The 21,359-nt window shown below is 37.1% G+C and overlaps 6 protein-coding genes across 10 annotated transcripts in view; 3 read left to right on the top strand and 3 right to left on the bottom strand.

Annotated features, from left to right (window-relative positions):
• Rat1 (5'-3' exoribonuclease 2 Rat1) overlaps positions 1-6,674 on the bottom strand; it is a 22,184-nt gene extending 15,510 nt beyond the window's left edge. Inside the window, exons 1-7 of the mRNA XM_018028087.2 lie at positions 6,591-6,674; positions 4,077-4,440; positions 3,859-3,986; positions 2,365-3,789; positions 2,128-2,296; positions 1,968-2,057; positions 1,220-1,895 (exon numbers count right to left, since the gene is read on the bottom strand). Of these exons, the coding sequence (XP_017883576.1) occupies positions 1,220-1,895; positions 1,968-2,057; positions 2,128-2,296; positions 2,365-3,789; positions 3,859-3,986; positions 4,077-4,151 (2,563 nt within the window). The 5' untranslated portion in view covers positions 4,152-4,440; positions 6,591-6,674. The remainder of the gene's footprint in view (positions 1-1,219; positions 1,896-1,967; positions 2,058-2,127; positions 2,297-2,364; positions 3,790-3,858; positions 3,987-4,076; positions 4,441-6,590) is intronic.
• LOC108627055 (uncharacterized) lies at positions 4,592-6,154 on the top strand. The gene has a single exon (XM_018028090.2). The coding sequence runs from the start codon at positions 4,780-4,782 to the stop codon at positions 6,040-6,042; it is 1,263 nt and encodes a 420-aa protein (XP_017883579.1). The 5' UTR covers positions 4,592-4,779; the 3' UTR covers positions 6,043-6,154.
• On the top strand, positions 6,257-7,421 carry Vps25 (vacuolar protein sorting 25). Its single transcript, XM_018028091.2, has 4 exons — positions 6,257-6,468; positions 6,618-6,763; positions 6,844-7,062; positions 7,150-7,421. The coding sequence occupies exons 1-4, from the start codon at positions 6,419-6,421 to the stop codon at positions 7,260-7,262; spliced, it is 528 nt and encodes a 175-aa protein (XP_017883580.1). The 5' UTR covers positions 6,257-6,418; the 3' UTR covers positions 7,263-7,421.
• A 243-nt stretch (positions 7,422-7,664) lies between these two features.
• Eaat1 (Excitatory amino acid transporter 1) lies at positions 7,665-13,260 on the bottom strand. Of its 2 annotated transcripts, none has more exons than XM_026815265.1 (9): positions 12,762-13,260; positions 10,072-10,334; positions 9,378-9,604; positions 9,262-9,301; positions 9,010-9,193; positions 8,696-8,929; positions 8,416-8,607; positions 8,211-8,345; positions 7,665-8,139 (listed from the first exon to the last, which is right to left on the bottom strand). In XM_026815265.1, exons 2-9 carry the CDS (start codon positions 10,325-10,327, stop codon positions 7,995-7,997), a joined length of 1,413 nt encoding a protein of 470 aa, XP_026671066.1. In that variant the 5' UTR covers positions 10,328-10,334; positions 12,762-13,260; the 3' UTR covers positions 7,665-7,994. The 2 variants fall into 2 exon arrangements, with proteins under 2 accessions (XP_026671066.1, XP_017883504.1); XM_018028015.2 differs by having other exon boundaries at positions 10,072-10,343; positions 12,762-13,258.
• Positions 13,261-13,959: 699 nt separating this feature from the next.
• The window catches only part of Cks30A (Cyclin-dependent kinase subunit 30A), a 13,378-nt gene continuing 5,978 nt past the window's right edge, over positions 13,960-21,359 (bottom strand). For 2 of the 4 annotated variants that reach the window (XM_026815266.1, XM_018028078.2), the window contains exons 2-4: positions 15,683-15,842; positions 15,018-15,145; positions 13,960-14,886 (exon numbers count right to left, since the gene is read on the bottom strand). In XM_026815266.1, coding sequence (XP_026671067.1) covers positions 14,831-14,886; positions 15,018-15,145; positions 15,683-15,738 — 240 coding nt within the window. In that variant the 5' untranslated portion in view covers positions 15,739-15,842 and the 3' untranslated portion in view covers positions 13,960-14,830. Of the gene's footprint in view, positions 14,887-15,017; positions 15,146-15,682; positions 15,871-16,220; positions 16,360-21,359 lie in introns of those variants that run through there. The other 2 variants (XM_018028077.2, XM_018028076.2) reach the window with 2 other exon arrangements.
• The window catches only part of cactin (cactin, spliceosome C complex subunit), a 10,509-nt gene continuing 5,505 nt past the window's right edge, over positions 16,356-21,359 (top strand). Inside the window, 6 exon segments of the mRNA XM_026815267.1 lie at positions 16,356-17,116; positions 17,185-17,440; positions 17,519-18,357; positions 18,431-18,607; positions 18,685-19,454; positions 20,821-20,836. Coding sequence (XP_026671068.1) covers positions 17,187-17,440; positions 17,519-18,357; positions 18,431-18,607; positions 18,685-19,454; positions 20,821-20,836 — 2,056 coding nt within the window. The 5' untranslated portion in view covers positions 16,356-17,116; positions 17,185-17,186.

Raw genomic sequence — 21,359 nt, 5'->3', positions numbered from 1 at the left:
ATCCAACGGTTTGGGAGTTATTGGCAAAAAACGAAAATTTGGAAGAAATTGAAGGGGTACCCCTTGGAAAAATCTCGGAAAAATCGAAAATTTTTTTTTGTTGTTTATTATTAGCAATGTTCTTCCGACGTCTGATTTCTTTTTAAAAAATGCGTTTCTAAAGTGCATAAACTTTTGGGATTGACTGTATAGCCAATACATCCTTAAGTTACAAGAATTCTACAATTGAAATTTGCTTCCTTGTAAAAACTATCCCGAGGAACGTCTATTCAGAGTCGTTTCCTGGCGTACAGCAATAAGCGACAACGGGGATAACGAATGATTCGTACAAAGCGATAGTCGGCGTTCGCCTTTGTAATGTCAGCCAGACAGATCGACGCGAGGCCCGGGGGTGAGTAACGGACGATATGTGAAAGACCGGAGGCTGACGATGGTGGTGGAACATCCACTAATTGGATAATTACAGAAAGCACCGCGTTTGTTTTATAATTGGGCAAAACCCGTGGAACCGTCGTTTCCGACCCGACGTGCCAAACAACGAAACGGACGGAGTCACGCTCTACGTGACGAACTACCCTCGCAGCTAATCCCGGTACCGGAACCCCTCGGTTCGGCAACCCCGTGCCACGTTCTGACCCCCGATTTCCAGTTACCTCCCGATCCCCTCGCATCCCCTGTCCTTCGAGGAATCAATTCCTTCGGCCACGATCTACCTAGCGCCAATTCTAGAAAATCTTGCGTGGCTACGAAGTCACGACTCGTTAACGACCGTTCGACGTCAGGGATTAATTGAGACGCGGTTGCTCCGCAACTTCGGTAACAGTTTTTAGTTTCAGACGTTTACTTCACGTAGTCGCAAATTTAAAGAACAGAGAATATTTTGAAAATAATAAATTGTCAAAAAAGATAGTTTCCGAAACGTTCATGGCCCATCGACGCACGAAACGAATGTGTGCGGGCGTTGGGGTGGGACGCGGCGTTGTGAGTCTGGGGTGGGGAAAGCAATGAATACTCGTGTACGTGTTTTTCATTCGACGAGGAATCGCGTCGTCGGTAATCCGAACGGGTCGCGTGCGCTTTAATTCAGTCCTCATAATCACGGTATTGTTTGGAAGATCGAGGGTGATGACTCGCGTCGAGGACAATACTTAAAGCGCGATAACCGTCTTAGTTTCTAACTCTTTTTAGAACTAGAATAAAATTGAAATAAATGACTCACCGTGATGAGATTGGTACATCGCTTGCATCGGCACGGGGTTGGCAGGATATGGGGGTGGCACTCTGTTATGGTTTGTGAAATGTCCGAGTATTCTCCGGCCGGCGTCGCTCAGGGAAGCTACTTGCGTGGATGGGGTGAAACCGATTTGCGGTTTCCAGGTATTTCCAGTATTGTGATTCCTCTGGTCGAAGTCTTCTGGTTTCAGGACTCTCGTCGGTTCCCTCGCTCCCTTTAACTTCCTCGCGGGGAAGATGAAATTGTTGTCATACTTCGGATCCCGGAATCTGATAGAGTACACTTTGTTGTTTCTAACTGGCAGTCCGTTTATCGGCGAAGGTAAAGTAGCTCCTTCCTCGACACAGTCTTCTGCTAATAAAACTGTGCCTCGCATGCCTTCTATAGATATCGGAGTTTCCACATCGAATTCCATGCGATTTGTATAAAGTCCCTTTACAAAATTGTAACCACTGTTGCCGAGTCCAACGTATAGTCGATCGTCACCACGAACGTTTCGTTTCTTTTCTGCTTCTGTCAAGGAGTCGTAATACGGCGCCAGGGCCTTGAAAAGTCGTCTCTCATCTACGAAGGGCAGTAAGGCTACACCTTGCCAAGCGAACTTTTTACCGTTTAAATCGATCTTGAAGTCTTCCGGGTAAAAGTCGATAATTGGCGATTTCTGAAACAGTTTATATCGACCGATTGATAAATATCCCAACGAAGTTTTCATTCACGAGGACATTAAACTTACCGGATCGCTCATTAATTTCGCCCACGGCGCAGGCACATGCTTGCTGCTAGCCGCTGGAAATACTCCCATCAATTGCTCTAATGGACGGAACTGTAAGAGACAAGAAATGAATTTCCACAGTTATTTAATTCAAAATTAACTTTTCTTTCCAAGCACTTACCGGTATAGTTCCTTTCTCAAACTCCGTCGAGAGACCGCCAATGTTGATGAAGTCGCTAGCGAACGGAGCGTAGTGATACGGGAAATACCATTTCCACGAAGCACAGCCTTGATAGTAATAACGTAGAACCCAGCATAAACCTCGCACGTATTGCAACGCCACGTTATTCCTATACGTGAATAAAGAGTCAAACTGATTTTATGTAACATACGTACTTAACTTTGTAAATATACTGACCTGAACACTAAATTATCGGGACAGACATCGAACTTCGATTCGTAGTAACGATCTTTAAACCCATCTTCCCATAATCTAACTTCGTCATGCGCTTGATCATCATCTTCTTCTTCTTCCGGTACAACTACGACATCTTCTTCCACTTTACGTTTACGATCTTCAGTCGAAGACAACTCAGGGCGCATCATGCTCTCTAACTTCTCATTTGCATTTCCTTTCGAACTCGTGTGATAATCTCGGCCATGAACACGCATCTGGTAAGCTTCGTAGCGCGCGTTTTCTACAGGTTTCACGCGTTCACCAAGACGCATAGGTGCAAATTGTCCCGTGGGTATCCACTTTGGTCTGTTATTACTGATCCCCAGCAATCGCCTCTTTTTGTCCTTTTCACGTTGCTTGAAAGCCAGTTCGTTCTGTTGTCTCTTCTTGAAAATTTCGTCCTCAACTTCGCCTAACTCAGAGAGTATCATCTGAACTCTATCCAAATTTACATCTCCGCTATCGGTCAAGAATCCCCCTGTCTTATAAACCGTTTTCTTGTACAGATTAACTAATCTATCGATCGCCCCTTCCCTGATCTCTAAAGATGGGAGGTGCGGGAGGAAATCGTTTCCTACAAAGAAGCACATGAACACCCAGTCGTCGATCACTCGCTCGAAATCGTATTTAAACGGTAGATTGGGCATTTGCAGCTCTCTCTCCAAATATTCTCTGAGTACGTTTAATCTCACGAATATGAACTGGCATTCAGATCCAAAGACGTTCTCCTCTTCTCTTTGATTAGGCTCCGAACCAGTGCACTCCTTCATTTCGTGACCTAACTGACCACATATATCGCAAGGCTTTGGTTTATTCGGCTTGAATTCTTCCCGAATGATAGTGAAATTAGGTTCGTGCGTTGCGAGACCAAGCATAATCAAGTCAGCGTCAGCCCCACATAAAACGTGTTGCGTGTTAGGGTCATGATCAGGTTGTGCTCTTTGTCTACGTATAAAATCCATTATTTTATGTTCTCCTTCCCCTGGCACGTTCGCATCGCTTAAAATTACTTTTATGTTTCTCCAGCCAGGATCGTTATTCAACCGCTCGTGTATATAGTAATGCAGACACTTTGACAATCTTGCCATGAATGGTGTGCCTGGTGTGATGCAGTTGCTATCAAAATGATCTTCCTTCGCTTTTTCTGGTGGCAAAGAAGCTCCTTTCTGAGTCAATTCAGAACGTATTCTCTTTATCTCATTAATTTTTTCGCTTGTCTCTTTTGAAGCTCTGAATCTTCTCGATCTTTGCTGGTTCATCTTTGCTCTAGGTGCAACTCCATCAATTGCCATATACAGCAATTTCCTTGGCCTTACAATGCGAAACAATCGGTCAATACATTCGAAAATAGCTTCCATCATCTCATCCTCATTTTTTGGTGCTGGCCTGTAGGGATATGAATTATATTACATTTTTCTAATGATTTTTTACCTAATTCATTAATAGAATCCTTACTTGTCTTCCGGGTGAGTACAAGGATGTATAATACCATTCATGTCGAGGTACAGATTGTCAAATTCTACCCCATTCGGATTTGGATCTACCGAATTTACAGGTACCCGTACACCGTTCGCGGTTATTGACTGTGAAATTATCGTAAAACTATAAATTCTATTCTCATTCGCAAATATTCTATAATATTTCAAACATTTCTTTCGAATAAACAATCTAACCTTTTGCTCGATGCATTCGACGATTACAGAAGGGTACTTCCGGCTCAACCATCGAAAGAATGCTGGTACACCCATTTTGCAATGTTATACGTGTTCTACACGCGACCTACGTTTATTCACGATACTTTTCAAAAATTTTGTTTATAAATTAAACTGTTTTCACTCTACGTAGACTCATGTTTCACCTATAACTGTCTACTACATAGTCCCGGAAGTCTATTGCGCAATTTCAGCTTGGTGTGCTGCCATCTCAAAGGATTTTAATGTAAATTGATCATTTTTAAATCAAATCGCACCACCGAGGAGTAAACGTAGGATGCCAACATTGTCAATCTTTCACCGACTTCGACATCATTCGACATTACTGCTGAAACAAAGAGAAACTTGAAATATAAATAATAATTAGTAATCTCTTCCCGGTAGGATATATATCAGACGAGATTGAGAGATGGTTGAGACTGTTGAAACAATTTTGAATGAATCTGCAGGAATTATTAGCAGGAGTTTACTCGGTGCACTCTTCTCCAGTTGGTAGCGTGGAAGTTTACGAACATGAGTAATGTTTTTATGCATTTATTTACAAAAGTATCGTAGTGATATACACCAAAAAAGCAATATATTTATAATTTGTACTGTGCTTTTATGAACTTCTTAATTGTGACATTCATATGTACAATTTTATATACGAAGATTTATACGTAAAATGGTGCTGAAGTATAATTATTTCTTTTACCCGAATGCATGCCATGTTTGTAAAATATATGGCAAGGGAATCTCTTTAAAACGATGCGGTAATTGCACTATGATCTCTTATTGTTCTAAGGAACATCAAAAAGCACATTGGTCACAGCACAAAGATCTGTGCAATGCAATATGCTCTCTTTTAAAAACATCAAATATTCTAAATAATGAACAGAATGTTAATACAAAAGCCTGGTCTGAAATGAAAATGAATTTCATGCTACTAGTAATGATGAAAATGGGAAGAAAGCTTAAACATTATGAAGAAGAAATGTTCAAATTTCTGAGATCGTGCACTGTATGTCATGATCGAAATCTTAAAGCTCTTGAAGATTGTGATAATTGCCCAAGCGCCAGTTTTTGCACAAAACACAAGAATGATACAGTACATAAAAAAGTTTGTCATCTTACAAAATTATGTTACGATTTGGATGCTATATCGATAGCACATAAAAAAGAGACACCAGAAATAAAAATACCATACAGTACTAATTATACAAATTTACCAGAAAACATTAAAGATTTTATAGATTACTACATTGAGCTCCAAAAAGATCCACAAATATCGTTACAAGAAGATATGATAATCAATACAGAATATCTCACAAGACCTTTAACATTTCTTTATGCAATACAAAAGTTAGAATATGTTTTGGAAGGAAGTACCATGAATATTCATATTATTGCAGCTAATATGTTAGACCTTGATGGTATAGAACTTTGGGAGATTTTGTTACATTGGATACCAAACATAAAAACGTGGAGAATTTATTTAATAGGGCCTGAATTGTCTTCAGGTGTGATACCGATCAATCTTTGTGATAATTGTCAGCATAATAAGAAGGAACTTTTAATTGAAACACATAATACACTCTATGATACTTATGCGAACAAGAATTCATATGTAAAACCAAATGTTATTGTTGGATACAATGCAGGAATACATGAATGTGAAAATTTAAGATCGGAGAATGAAACATGGAGAGAATCTTTGAAAATAATAGCTAAACAAAACTGTCCAGTGATCTTAACATGTTACACTTTGGTAGAAGCAGAAAAAGAACAAACAAGACTTAATGAAATTTTGAATTGTAATGTAAAATGTGCATATTTTCTACGAAATCCTTATTCTAGTCTAAGGCCGTACAGAGACTTTGAAACTGAGGGTATATATTACCAGAATCAATACGTAATCATTTACAAGCATTTACAAGCGTTACAATAATTTGTTATACTGTATTTTATAATCGATTTGATACATACGTATACTTTGTATAAGAACTTTACGATTTATTGTATAATAAAGAATTCTCATTTTAAGCTTCTTAAAAAAATAATTGTATTCGATTTATTACGATTAACCTGCCTTTTACCGCAACTTTTTACTATCTTAATTGTTCTTAGCAACAATTAATATTACGTTCATTTTCAATTGACGATTGATGAAGTACAATTAGTACGAAGTGATAGGTAGACTCGAGCGTATTTGAAGACGTTACTGTCATAGTAGTTCCTCTAAAATATTTCTAAAGATCACCGAAGTGTGATCATTCTTCTTTAATTGTACGATTTATGTAAATTTAGCAATAATTTTGATAATAATGGCAGAAATCGAGTGGCCGTGGCAATACAGTTTTCCTCCTTTCTTCACGTAAGTATTAACAGGTTATATTGTTCTCATTAACAAAATTACAATTTAAGTTCAGGCTCAGACTCTCTCGGACTCACAATGCAAACGAAAACCTTTTTTTTTTTTTTTTAAATATAACTTACGCATAGTAAGGAAATATTTGTTTACAGCCTTCAACCTCATACAGATACTAGAGCCAAACAATTGGCAGCATGGAAAAGTTTAATATTAGAATACTATCGTGTTACAAAACAATCTATTGTAGATGTGAGAGAAGTGCACTCGAGCCCATTATTTAACAATACTGCAATTAATCGTATCCTTTTCTCCACGTTCGATAAAAATACTGAGCTTGTTACTTGTCTTAAAAAATGTGTTCCTTAGTGGATTAAACAGGAAAGCTACCATCGGAAGTTGTTCTGTTAGTACTTGAAGAATTAGCAAAATCAGGAAATGCAACTCCTCTAGATAAAACAAGACAGAGGTGGCTGGTTTATTGGCATACCTTGGAAGAATGGGGTGAGATTATTTATAACTGGGCGCAAGAGAATGGATTCGTTGGTTCTGTGTGCACATTATTTGAATTAACACAAGGAGAAGACACGACAGAACAGGGTATGTATTTTTAAAAAGCTTCCATCCATTTAGAAATAAACATTAAGCAGAATTATGTCATTATCAACAAATCTTTTTTGTCTCCAGAATTTTATGGACTGGACAACGAAGTACTAATCAGAGCACTCAAGACATTAGAGGCAACCAAGAAGGCAGAATTAATGCTGTTTGATGATAATCAGGGTGTTAAGTTCTTCTGAATACATAACTATACAAGAGGATTGTCTAGAATCTGTAAATACAACTTTCGCTATCAAGCGATATGGTTGGAATGAAGGAGACAGGAAAGAAGGCTAGAGAGAGAAAGAAAATATTTTGTATGTATTGAAAATGCAATTAAACAACATATTTCAAAGAAATTCATACAGGTTGAATAATATGTAAATTTTAATTACAAAAAAGTTCCAAAAATTACATTTTTAAGTGTATGATTACAAGAGATTATTATTTAAGAGTATATTAATGAAATCTGTATAATAAATAGTATATATGTACAGAAATGAGATATAAAAAAAAACAGTATTGAATATAATTTTCATATTTTTTGTAATCAGAGATTGTGTGGAATGTTTTAATATTATGTAATATTTTCAATTCCGTACAGAAGAATAATTCCAATAAAATATTTTTTCAAATAAAAAAACAACAATATATCTCATATATTGTAAAAGAAAATGTGTCAAGATCAGATCTTTTAAAGTACATTAGTGCTTATAACCACTTGACTTTTTCCTTTAAGTAGCTAAAATAAGTATCCTGTTAATTAAAATATTTAACAATTAGATTACTATACAATATAAAATTTGAGTAAACGCGATGAGTATATATTAGTACGAATTACTGACTGTGAAATACGTAAAAAAAAAAATTACGAACGCAGTAAAATTGTGTTCGCGTAATATGGCAAGGTTTTAAGAAATAAATTAAAATGATCATGCGTCTGCTGTCCGCACTCTGGCCAATTCGATCGTTTCTTCTTGAAGATCGCTTGCTTCTAGTTCTTTCTTGCTCATATGTTCAACCACATAAGCTCCGAGTGCGTCGCAAATGACATTTATCGTTGTTCGGAAACGGTCCCTAAAAACAGAGTATTCAATCATTATTTATAATTAGAGTATAATACAAAAAAAATTCGGTGCGGTACATACAGGAGCCAATCTACGGCAATGATAAGCGTTACGTCCTCGGCAGGCAAACCTACAGTGTCCAGCACCATCACCATTGTGACAAGACCAGCTTGTGGAATACCCGCAGCACCTATACTGGCCGCAGTTGCCGTTACACTACAAGAAATAATTCAAACGTTGAGTTACTAGTATTTTAATAGTTAATACTGTTTAATTTAATAATCACCTGACTCCAACAATGTTGCCGAAACTCAATGGAATTCGTCTGACTTGAGCTATAAAGATTGCAGCAACTGCTTCGTATAACGCGGTTCCGTCCATATTAATGGTAGCACCGATCGGAACAACGAACCTCGTAACTCTTGGATCTACACCGATATTATCTAAAGCTTGCATTGTCACTGGTAGCGTGGCAGTGCTATATATTCGCAGGAATGTTTAAATTAGATTATTTTATAATTTCCAAATACGTATAAATCTGTTTTCGAGAGTTAAATGCAATTCACCTCGATGAAGTACCAAACGCTGTAGCGATAACTTGGCCCATCTTGCCTATCAGTTTAAACGGCAATTGTCTGGTACAAATGAAGAATATAACGGAGAGGGTACCGACGCCGTGGATGAATAAACCAAGTAACACGGTGAGGAAATATAAACCTAATTGTCCGACTATAGCTCCGATATCCGCAATTTCTAAGACCTTCGATGTGACGAGGAAGAGAACACCGAGGGGGGACAACCTGTCGAATTAAAATCATCATAAATCACATTTCTGTATATGATATGATTCGATAAAAAAATATCTTGTGATATTTTTTACCATATGACCCATTTAGTAATGATCATCGTCGCTTCGGATAAGGTATCGAAAAACGTTAAAAGAGGTTTCCCTTTTTCACCCATTTTACTCAGAGCTATACCAAATACAACTCCAAATACAACTAAGCCCAAAGTGTTCATACCACCCCCGTATTCAGAAGACATTTCCCACTCCTGGATACTAACTAAAATAAAATACATTCGATTGAATAAAATTATCCGAAATGTTTTAAATTTTTATTTCAACGTTTACCTGCCGTTGTATTCTCAGGCGGTATCAGCACCGTTCGGTACTGCAGCAGAAAATATCACTTACATTAAAAAACAGTTCAGTTATATAAAATATATGCCTCAATTAATTTGATATACCTGAGCGATGCATGCTTGTACAAGATTCGGGGGGAACACATTTCTAACTAAATCTAATAACGTATCCGCAGTTGTAACGCTCCTTAATGGCGATGGAGTATCCTCAGTAACTAAACTGTGCGTGCTGAATTCTCCAGGTCTGATTATACAGACCAAAATTATGCCAAGGACCACGGCAGATATTGTTGTGGCCGAATAGTAATAAATGGATCTCATACCGATCCTTCCTGTAAATTACGTCAATAAAAACTTTCGTTTCTTGCCCTCTCTGACGACGTTACGCAACGTATCCAAATACATATATTAATTGTTGTGCAATTTTCATTGAATAACAAAGATCGTAATTATATTAAAGAAATGCAGCAAGAAAAAACGATATTTGGATAGAGGGATGCATTCACTTGTAAAATAAAATATTTCCTATTCTCTCTCAGTCGTTAGTAGTTCGAAAATAATCAGAAGTTAATACAAGATATATTAGAATGAGCGTCTGTTATCGGAATTGTATTCGTATTTTTCTGTCTCTTCCCATTGCCGAGCTAAATCACACCAGAAAATACCGGTGTACTGCGCTCGACTAAGTATATTCACGTAAACAAGTTTCGTGCACCCACGCGATCCGCTCTTTGTAAATCATCCGTTATCTAAAAAGTTCCCGTGCAAAAAAAGTCAGAATACGTGCTTATTTAGTTACCAGATAAATTAAGATCCAGTCCACCGATCGCGCTCACAATGCTGGCGATTATCAGAGGCAATATAAGCGCCTTTAGCATTCGTAGAAAAATATCTCCTGGGAATTGGATGTACATAATTTCGCGCGGCGTCCATGGTTCCTCCCTGACGTTCCTTAAGATGAAGCCGAGGACGGACCCAAGTACTACTCCGATTATCGTCAGCAACGTCAGTAAATTGTTCGACACGCAGCTTTTCCATTTTCTCGAATGTGCCATATCGGTCCTTTATTACCTTAAGCGTAAAAAATAGTAAAGAAGTGTTTCAAAGCGTGAATCTAAATAGAACAAACATCACGGTTCTCAGAACAGTACATTGCGCAAACTTTTCTGCCGATATGATAATGAAATATTTCCTCGAGAATGCGATAGACTGATGTACAGTAGACTCACATGTGGGATTGAACAGATCGTCCGTTTAATTCGATAACATATATCAATTATCATTTTTAGGTAATTATTGAAATAAATTAACATTAAAAGCAAATAAAAATATACGAAATATCATGCTCGCGAATTTAGTGTAAATAAAAACAAATTAATGACAGTAAAATTATTTAAAACATTGACTAAAGTTTAAATTTAGTCGGAGGAATGTGAGTAAGCGCGAAATATCAATATTGTTATCTTTATGTTAATGGTCGATACGTAATGCGCTATTATTTTAACTGTGAACTAATAAGAGATATATCGTCTCGTCAGGCTTGTTAAAGACTTTGTATAAAGATTCTTACGCAAAAATGGTCTGATTAATTTTATATTGGTAATAAGTGGGCGTATGCGCGGGTGCGGTCAATGCTCTTATTATTTTATTATCATAATTGCACTATTCACTTAGCGTGAGTAATTAACGTATAGCGTATTTATGTATATTCATCGTTTCTGTTTATGGTTTCCTCAAATTCTGATCGATCTCTTAATTACTTTTTTTCATGATAAGACTTAATACCGTCAATGAAGTTATTTGTAGATAATGATGTACGTCTGAACAATGCCGGCGCATAAAACTGTTTTAGAGATCATTTCTAGCAGTAACGTCTTTTATTATCATCTGAATAATCCCCAGCAATATCTGAGGATATTGTTACAGTATTTATAACGCGTAACTGTGCAACCTTGATCGTAAAGTATTGCAAAATGTCTTTACGGAATGCAACCGGGTACAAAACACGTAGTTATCATCGTAATTGCAAGTGTGAAGAAAAATAATCTTCACAGTGCGCTAGGAGACTCATTGGTCCTGCGCGATGATGTATAATATGAATAATTACATAACGTTAATTGATATGAAACATTCATAAATGTTGATTGATAACTTGTGAAAGGTTCGCGGTATCTCTGATGGTGCGCGTCGCCCGTCGTTTTTCAACGCCAATTAATCGTAAAAGTGCGTGGTGTTGAGTTCATATTTACTCCCTAATTCACGCAGCATCCGGTATCATATATTTCCACCTTGGGAACTAATATTCGTGCAATTAAACTTGGTGAACGTTTAATACCGAAAAGGACGAATACGCACGGCACATTTGTCCGAAAAATGTTTAGTTTATTATCATGTAATAAGTCGGATTAATTAACGAATAAAAATATAAATTACGCCAGAGAATTTTCTCGTCTGTGTTATGTATACATACAGGTATGTATATCTCGCAGAAACTGGTATTAACCGGTTCAAACTCCTGGAAATCTGCCTTCACGTTTCATTCCTTAACAAAATTGTGTGCCGCAGAAAAATTGATCATTGTCTCGTAGAACAGAACTTTTTATACGTACTAGCCCGTGTGAGTAGTCGAAGGGACGGGGAAGAAAAAAAAACAAAATGTGCTTGGACACCGTCAAATGCGATCGAAAGATTCGATTTATAGAAGCGGTTCTGGGAGAGGGCAAATGTAAGTCCAAGAGAGGAACCGAATGTACGTGCCATTCTTTATCGAATCATGGGTACGGCGTTAAGCGAGCTAATGTTCGAGGCACGCGTGTCGCTGTTTTTATTGTTTAGATCGTAACATAGATTACAGTAGAATTAGATTATAGAATCTGCATTCAATAAGCTAAGGATTGCAACAATTATAAATTCATTGTGCGAAGCACGTAACGATGAGTAAGTCCGTGTCTGTGAAAAGACGCTCGCAGCATAGGTAAAATTGTGACACGTTCAAGAAAAGAATGTAAGGCAAATCTCAAATTGAACGAACGCGTAGTAATTGTAATGATACAATAATGAACACAAACTATCTCAGAGAATTTCTCTAGAGAGCTGAAAATAGTTTTGATTAATTCTAACAGTAAGATGAAAAGTTCTAAATTACTACGAGAGTTCCTGCGCGAATAGTTTGAATATCTTTACTCGTGCATGTGGATTATAATAAGTGCGAGATATGCGGCTATATTAAATCATTCGACCCTTCTCATTAAGCAATAGACGTGATACGTAACAAGAATGGTCATAAGAGTGCCAAGGATCATAATTACTGCGGAAACGCGAAAGGCGCGATTTCATTTAGTCTCGGATTTAACATCATTCTTTACATTGTTCATTGAGAGGGGTAAACTGACCGTAGCGAAGTGCATCGGGAACTATATTCAAATCGTGTCAACGATAAAAACCATCCGCTGTTCATGTATTTTAGTTAAAATACAAAAATCGACTTACCCAATGAATTAGATATATGAATGGTGACTGCTGACCGGTGAGAGGAAAACTGGTGGGTGTAACAATGAGTTTTGTCTCCGAGTAATCGCGTCCGCGCGCGTGCTAATTTTTAAATTTGGATATTGAGCACGTTTTTATTTGGAGTACGCGAAAAGTCGCTCTTCTCGCAAGCGCGATCGTTGTACTGTCTGGTGCGCCGTGTTCTCGTGGAGTGCCGGGACTGCCGGGTGAGACCACTGAGACCGCGACCCATGAGAATCGTGGGCCCTTCGCATCATGTGTGGATGTAACATATATGCGTCAGAGATCAAACTATCTCTTTCTCTCCACATCGCAGTTTCTCTTGGCTTCGGCAGCTCTCTATCTCTTCTCCGTGCCCGCAACGTTGTTTGCCCCCTTTCACCGAACTCTTCGTATACTCCCTCCACGTTGTGTTTCTTGTATACCTTTTGCACATAAGCTGGTAGATCCTACAATGAACGAGCTCGCGCGCGTATAAACGTACACGCGGTTTACGTAACGGCGTGTGCTCCGGGTAGCTGAATGGCTATATGGTATATGTGTACGGTAGAAACGTTTGCTAATGGAAACATGTGTGATACGATTAAATCACAATTGTTACGAAATATTTGGTATTTTTTGCCGGCGATGTATTAAAATACATACTCGTATCATGTAGACTGTACTCAAGTCTAGTGGGCACTGTGCTTCTTTTCTAATACAACACGAAACTTGATTCGGTCCAGTCTCAACGAATTTTCCTTAATCGCTTGTTTCCTCATTATAAAATATAAATGATAACGAAATTATGTAATAAAAGTGAAACGAACTGTAGCGTACAACATACATATCTACGCCAGTTCATGAACGATGATTTAATTAGAGTACAATTTAGAAAAATTAGTGTGAGAATTACTTGACCGCTAGGACCGACGATGTTTTGTATAATTGAATTGAGGTCAGTCACGTGATTCTCTTAATTATTCCGTCCCTCCTTTCTCGCACATTCGGCTAAATTTGTTTCAGTTTTTTATCGAGCAAGTGTCCGCGCGAAGAAACACATGCGTTCCTCTGTGCTATCGCAATTCCGCTTCCATTTAACACATATGCCAGTCTTCTTATTTGCCATAAAAAATAAGATCGGCATAAACGAACCTGGTTTATCAGATGCTCCGTTATAAAGGAGCAGAATGAGATCTTTAGTCACAAATATTTATTTCAGAACAGGCAGTACATGTTTCGTTTATAAAAAATAATTGGCAGTCATCTAACACTAAGTCATGGTAATTATTTTTAGAAATACTGACAATGGTGTCAAACTAAATAATTAGAGAGCTGTTTCCGAACATAATTGTACACAAGATGTTTGTATTGGTAAATTTTGCTCGATGTGAAATAAGAAGTGTATAGCGCAAGATACGTAGTAAACACAAAACCTGATGTTTAATAGTTAATAATGAAATCTCAATAGCTATGTAATTAACGAACTTAATACTTAAGGCACACTTTCTCTTGTCGTATCATTCTTGTTAAATATAAGGAATGATAATTCTAAACGTGTAATACTAAAGTATATATACCCTACTGATTAGCACGTTCGTGCAAGGCACTTGAATCACATTGTTATGACAATTTCCCTTAATCCTCAATGCATTCTTAACAGAATGACTCTGCTACAGAACTACGATTTTAAGAAAAAAGATCAGAACTCTTAGGTATTTCTTACTTTAGTCGCTTAAATGATATACCAGGCTGTCATGGTAAATTCAGATAACTACTATTTAAACTGTAATTAAAAACTAAATGACTTTATAGACATATGTACAGTTTTTGGAATTACTATTTTGATTAACTTGCCTTCCCATATTGATTGTATTACTCTCGCAATAAAGAATTTAGAAAAATATCGTTTACTATGCCTTTTTTTGGTAACAGTCAATTTTAAGTGTGAGCCTATGTGTTTTGAGTATATTATTCTCAATTTTAAAAACCAATGCAGTTGTATAGTTCAATTGGCTATTATAAATCTGAAGTGTTATTTACAAATGGCACCTTCGTGTTTGACAGACTTAGTTCTCTGGTGGTGGAGATGTTATTTTTCTTTTGAAGAGCAAAATATGTGGCTCTGAAACATAAACATTTATTTTCTTAAATTTCACTTGAGTAACTATTTTCCAAATACTATTAGACGCAAAATATGTGAGAAACGAATAAAACATTTGATTCATATTAACAGAATTCAATAAGTTGTCATACCTGGCTTATGAATCATATAATGGACCCATCCCTGACTTTGTTGAACACCCATAGCTCTCCATTCTTGTTCAGACATGAGATGAGTAGTTGGAACTGATTTCACCATTTCCTTTGGCAATACCACATGCCTGATAGAAAAATACAAATACATGTTTATTTACATATCATTACACTATTTTGTATAATTATCAATACCCAGATATATATTATTTTATCATTTTAATTCATTTTTGTAGACTGCTTGTAGAATAATCTATAAATTGAAAACTGAAAATATGTCTCTACAATAAAAAGATGCATATTTTCTATTAAACATTTACATTTGTATGATTTTAATATCCTGAATTCCGATTCTGCTAGTCATCTAAATAATGGACAGCCAAACAAAGCAAACAAAAGAATATGCCAGACGGCCATTTAAACGTTACGGTACATCTACGTCCAAAAAATTGAACAAAGACCCTACCGAATTAGGCACGTGAAGTACGACCAAATAAATTGTTCCTTATTATAAAATTTTGTATGGGAACAATTCAGAAAATGATTATATACACACGTATGCTCAGGAAACGGTACTTATACGTTAACGGTATACAAGCGATTCAAAATGGCATAATTGCTCAAAATCGAAATCTAAATAGGACATTACTGCTGTTCGTACCAACCTGTATTCGTATTTATCGTCGTAGTATTTATCCGAATAATACATCTTATGTGACATCTTGATGGCCGCGAGATGATCACTTATTCCCGAGACAAACCTCAGCTAAACGCTCTGAATAATCGCACTGTATTTTCGAAAACCTTCCACCGGCGTGCGTATCGCTGCTCACGAATTTGAAAGTGTTTGAAACTTTAACGGATGTCCATGTAGCATAAAGAAAGTAGAAGAGAGGGTACTCTCTAGTCATTGAATGTTCATTAAAAGGAAGATGATACGAAAGACTCAGGATGAGAATAAAGTTATTTCTATACAATTTTTCAAATGTTTATAAAACCGCAAACGCACTTAATATTTGTTGAGTTGGATTAATTTATTAAACGCAAGCGGAAATTTACACGTAGTAAACCGGAATCAGCTGCGTGAAATTTAACAATGGCGTCGCTACCAGTTGCTGTAGTGTTAAATCAGTTTTTGTAAGGTTAAATGTCAGAACAGTATGTAACAATACTTTCGACAGAGAGAAAAATGAGAGTGCTCACTACTTTGTTGTCGAGTGAAGCCGCAACGAAAGTGTTGCACCTTGTGGCCAGTTCAGGAGGAGGCTCTATCGTAGCATATGCCAAAACCTAGCAGAGATCTGCCTTGTTCGGTTCCACAGTAGCATAGACAAGAATCGGGGCGAAGTCCACCGTAGCATATACACAGTATAGGCTTTACCAGGCAGTATGAAGATGGGATATAGGATTATATATATATGTCGAAGGGAAATCGTTTGCTCGAGTGATAGCCGCGATCCGCGATAACTTGGACTCCGTGCTTGATCTGGACGGACAAGTTCGATGAAATATATGCTTCTCTCCCAATTTGTGTGTCTTACATTTAAATTTGATTACCATTATATTACATGTAATTGTTTACATTGAGTTTATAATAGGAAGTAGACTTTTTATGTGAACATCTTATTACAGGCAGTAGAAGCCGATTTACAATCAAGCGAAGCCCATACACAACATTTGCACGATTATTTATTAATCTCAAACATTATTAATGCACATTGCAATGAATTTATTTAAACCATTTTGCCATACTCATTTGTTCCGATATTTGTACTACTCATTATGAAAATGGTATGTTAGATATTTATACTGATAGTCGCGCACATATTGAAACCCAAGGGGTTCTCGGACTCCTGGAAGTAATATTGGCGGGAAAAGACCGAGACGAAGACTGTTGCTGGTAATATTGACGGCAGAAGACCGACACGGAGACTGTTGTCGGTAAAATTGATATTTAATTTGTAATCATTTTCGCAAAATTATGCAGAGCGGTCGTGGCGCCCCATTCTATCGAAAATTGTACGTTGCTGATGCTGACAAAGCCGCGCATGCGCGAGAATCCTCGTATCCTAGCGGACAACACTGCTGAACTGCTGAGCGTGAGCACTCTCAGTTTCTCTCTGACCATCCTTTCGATAGAAGAACGTGACAAACGTATTTCCAACAGAAATGGAGAAATATTCTCATAGGAAAGACTATCAGAGATCAAAGAGAGAAAGCAGAGATCGACATAGATATAAAGATAGGAATTCGCGTAAGGATAGTGATAGTGATAGTGACCATGATAATCGTTCCAAAAGCTCGAAATCCAGGCATGGAGAGGCTGGAAGTTCTAGCCAGAAATATAAGAAATCTGGACACAGAGATTTTTCCGAATCGCGTGAGTCTCGCAAAAAAGCTGCCAAGCATAAAAATAAAAAGAGGTAAGTTTTATATCTATAAACATTGGTATAGCTGGGAACTAACTAATTCATATTTTATATCTACATACTTTATTTTAGGTCATCTTCATCTAATTCATCAAGTGCAAGTGATTCTAGTAGTTCACCTTCATCCAATAGCTCCTCAGATTCTACCAAACTTTTGGAGAAACTTCAAAAACAACGTCAGAAACAAATGGAAGATAGAAAACGTCAAAAGGAACTGATGAAAGCGACAGAAACACCAGAGGAAAAGAGATTGCGTCGTTTGAAGAAGAAGGAAGCTAAAGAACGCAAAAGAAAAGAAAGAATGGGCTGGGATAATGATTATTTACATTACACAAATACAGATAATCCATTTGGCGATGGAAATTTATTATCCACATTTGTATGGTCTAAGAAACTTGAGAAAGAAGGTTTGCTTGATGTAAGTGGTGAGGAATTAGAAATTAGAAACAGGCACAAGCAAGAAGAAAACAAGAGGGAATTAGAAAAAGTTAAGAAAAGGAGACAAGAGAGAGAGCTGGAAAGACAACAACGAGAAGAAGAAATGACCTTGTTACAAAGGGGGAAAGAGGCAGCTCAGTTGGAACAATGGGCACGGCAGGAGGATCAATTTCATTTGGAACAAGCGAGATTGAGATCACGAATTAGGATACAAGATGGCCGTGCGAAACCAATTGATCTCCTTGCCAAGTACATTAGTGCTGAGGAAGAAGTTGATGCTGTCGAAATGCATGAACCATATACTTATTTGCGAGGATTACACGTCAAGGATTTAGAAGACCTCATTGAAGATATCAAAGTATACAAGGAATTAGAACGTGGCAAAAATTTAGATTATTGGAATGATATTACAGTCATTGTCGAAGACGAGCTTCACAAGTTGAGAAAATTAGAGAGATCAGAGTATGAAGTCGGTTAGTATACTTTTACAATAAGAGGATCAATAATTTATTCCCTAAATGCATATTAACATTTATATTTTTGCAGCTGTTGGTAGAAGAGAGGGAATACACGAATCTGTTGCTAAGGACGTAACCGCTATCTTCAAAGGAAAAACAGCTGCACAATTAGAAGCATTACAACTGCAAATTGAAGCAAAAATCACGGGAAAGCCTGAAGGTGTCGACATAGGATACTGGGAAAGTCTTTTATCCCAACTGAAAGGTGAGTATTTAAAGTTCTCTCAATTTATTTTATGTCACTTAATGTCCTTATTTCTACTAGTCATTTATTCTCCGCAGCGCATATGGCGAGGGCACGGCTAAGAGATCGACATCAAGAAAATTTACGTAAAAAACTGGAAGTTTTAATCGCGGAACAAGGAGTTGCTAGAACAGAAAATGAAACTGAGAATTCGCAAGCCACTGAACAGTCTGATAAACAAGAAGAACCAGCTGTTAGCACGGCTGCAGAAAAAAGTGGAGAGAGTCAGTCAGAGTACGTATCCGTTCGATCGCATATGCACACGCGTTTAAAATGTCTAAGTATACATGACGCTGTATACATTCACAGTGATGACGAAGATGCAGTCACTGCGGCTGATGATCTTTTGTCAGAATCTTTTTGTGAATATGAATCAGGTGGTTACTCTCCAAAATATATACCTTATTCTCAACTTGAGCCGGGAACATTAGTAACTTTGGAAGAGGATGATAACCAACGATTAGAATACGCGCGAAATCAAGTACTTAGCACGGGTCGTAAAATTCAAAATGTTATGACCGCGGAGGAGCAAGCGATGCACAGAGAAGCATGTAAAAACATGAGCTCGGACGAAGCACAGTTTAGTGTCGAGTCATCGTTGGAAGCACAGATTTATTTATGGTCTGACAAGTACAGGCCTAGAAAGCCGAGATACTTCAATCGAGTTCATACCGGTTTTGAATGGAATAAATACAATCAGACCCATTACGACATGGATAATCCGCCTCCGAAAATCGTTCAAGGCTACAAGTTCAATATATTCTATCCGGATTTAATAGACAAGAACACGACCCCGGAATACTTCTTGGTAAGTGACATTGCCTAGTTTGATTTTATCTTATGATCTCAATGTTTTATTAACAAGCGTTATAAATTTTCAGACACCTTGCGCAGATAATAAGGATTTCGCCATTTTACGATTTCATGCCGGTCCCCCATACGAAGACATCGCATTTAAAATCGTTAATCGAGAATGGGAATATTCCTATAAACGAGGATTCAGATGTCAATTCCACAATAATATTTTTCAGTTGTGGTTTCATTTCAAGCGTTATCGATACCGTCGATAGTATACTTGTATTATGTATATTATATACTGTTATTGTAAATATGTAAATATGTAAATACTGTTATTGTAAATATACATGCTTTTTTCAGGACTCAAATATGTAGATTTTGTATTGACATATGACTTTTAGTCATACTGATTTTATTAGTCAGAAATTGAATTAAGTATTCATGTGACTATGATTGCACAATTCTCTGTGCAACCATTTAAAAGTACCTAGATATCTTTTATGCGAAACATACCCGCATGTTTTGAAATAAAAGATTATGAAAAAATAGAACAATTTGAAACTACTCAAGCTTTCCCTTCACTATCTCTACACTAGCTGTAAAATATACATTTGTCAACATATTAAAAGAGGAGCGCGTTCGTACATTGTGCATAATTGTTCCTAATGCATGATACATTCTCACGTACCGCGCTATCACGGGAGCGTACACAGACGAATCGAGGTGCTTAATAGTTGAATCGATTTTTCGTAGCCACCTGTATTCTCACACAGTCGACCACAATGAGAAAGGCTAAATGCTATATGTAGCCAATGGCAAGGTAAACCGAAGCTCAGTACACCGGCTGTTCCCCTGACAAAGGGCTACGCGCGCTTCAAATCGCGTTTCTTCCATAAAAGTCGCGCACAACTCGGAATCGATATAATGAAGTTTGTTTATTCAGAAGAACAGGAAAAAAGCTGATTCAATTGTTGATCTCCTTAATGTAAAACATACTTTTGCGTCACTTTAAAAAAAGATTTATATTTTGAATCATATCTGTCGTGCAATAAACAAAACGCTAATGCATGTCATGTTTCCGAAAGTCAGTAATTTTATTGTATCAAACATCTTCGATAATATCTCGCATGTTTAAATAGTTATCGCGATCTTTTGTCGATCATTTTTGAATTCGTACGAGAAGTATCAGTGCTGCGATTGCATTTAAAACGGTGCGGTTAATATATTTCGTATTATAAACATATGAATTGCAATTCAATTTTCCTTTCATAGGGATCGAAAGAAATGACATAATGGTTTAAGTGATATCATGAATATTCTGTTGAAAGCTAAATTCAGTGATCGACGGCGAGAAAGAGAGAGAGAGAGAGAGAGAGAGACGGGAATAGAAAAGTTGAAAGAAAATTAATTCACAACAGAAAGGATAGCCGTAAATGTCAGAGTCGGAAATTGCTGTCAATAATTGATTAAAAGAATGATGAAATTCAAAAGTTTCTCACTTTAGTCGATAACGTTTTGCCTATCCATTTTGAAGCGCGGTTTGGTGCAAATAATTTATTATGAAATTCCCAATGCCGACTCACTTTTGAAATTATAGTCGCTATTTTATGCCAGTGATATCGGGCAGGCACCAATTATTGTTCACGCTAATTATATTCGACTCTAAATTTAAAGTGATACATTATTGTAATCGTGTTGTTTGCGTCTACTGACATCATGAAATGGAAGAAGAGCTCTACGGGGTTTTTATCCGAGAAAACTTTCTTAGTGATCAAGGACGATCTGGATATAGTAGAAAGTAAGTAAACCTTACAATTTTTTTTTTTTAATGTCATTACCTCAAAGAATCAACGTGGATTAACATGGAAAGATTAATCAGTTAATTAACATAAAAATAATTATTACAAGTTAAAAT

The sequence above is a fragment of the Ceratina calcarata genome, unplaced genomic scaffold (genome assembly GCF_001652005.2).
Source record: "Ceratina calcarata isolate Rehan_Ccalc_2016 unplaced genomic scaffold, ASM165200v1 scaffold436.2, whole genome shotgun sequence".
Taxonomy (NCBI): domain Eukaryota; kingdom Metazoa; phylum Arthropoda; class Insecta; order Hymenoptera; family Apidae; genus Ceratina; species Ceratina calcarata.
Note: the sequence above shows the minus strand (reverse complement) of the source record. Positions and strands in the feature narration are given on the sequence as shown.

Excerpts from the sequence above, each read along its gene's own strand:
- LOC108627055 (XM_018028090.2), top strand. The coding sequence starts at position 4,780 with ATGGTGCTGAAGTATAATTATTTCTTTTACCCGAATGCATGCCATGTT.
- Vps25 (XM_018028091.2), top strand. The coding sequence starts at position 6,419 with ATGGCAGAAATCGAGTGGCCGTGGCAATACAGTTTTCCTCCTTTCTTC. Across the intron at positions 6,469-6,617 it reads AGTTTTCCTCCTTTCTTCAC|CCTTCAACCTCATACAGATA; the intron begins GTAAGTATTAAC and ends ATTTGTTTACAG. Across the intron at positions 6,764-6,843 it reads TAACAATACTGCAATTAATC|GAAAGCTACCATCGGAAGTT; the intron begins GTATCCTTTTCT and ends TGGATTAAACAG.
- Eaat1 (XM_026815265.1), bottom strand. The coding sequence starts at position 10,327 with ATGGCACATTCGAGAAAATGGAAAAGCTGCGTGTCGAACAATTTACTG. Across the intron at positions 8,930-9,009 it reads ATTACTAAATGGGTCATATG|GTTGTCCCCCCTCGGTGTTC; the intron begins GTAAAAAATATC and ends TTAATTCGACAG. Across the intron at positions 8,346-8,415 it reads GGCAACATTGTTGGAGTCAG|TGTAACGGCAACTGCGGCCA; the intron begins GTGATTATTAAA and ends TATTTCTTGTAG.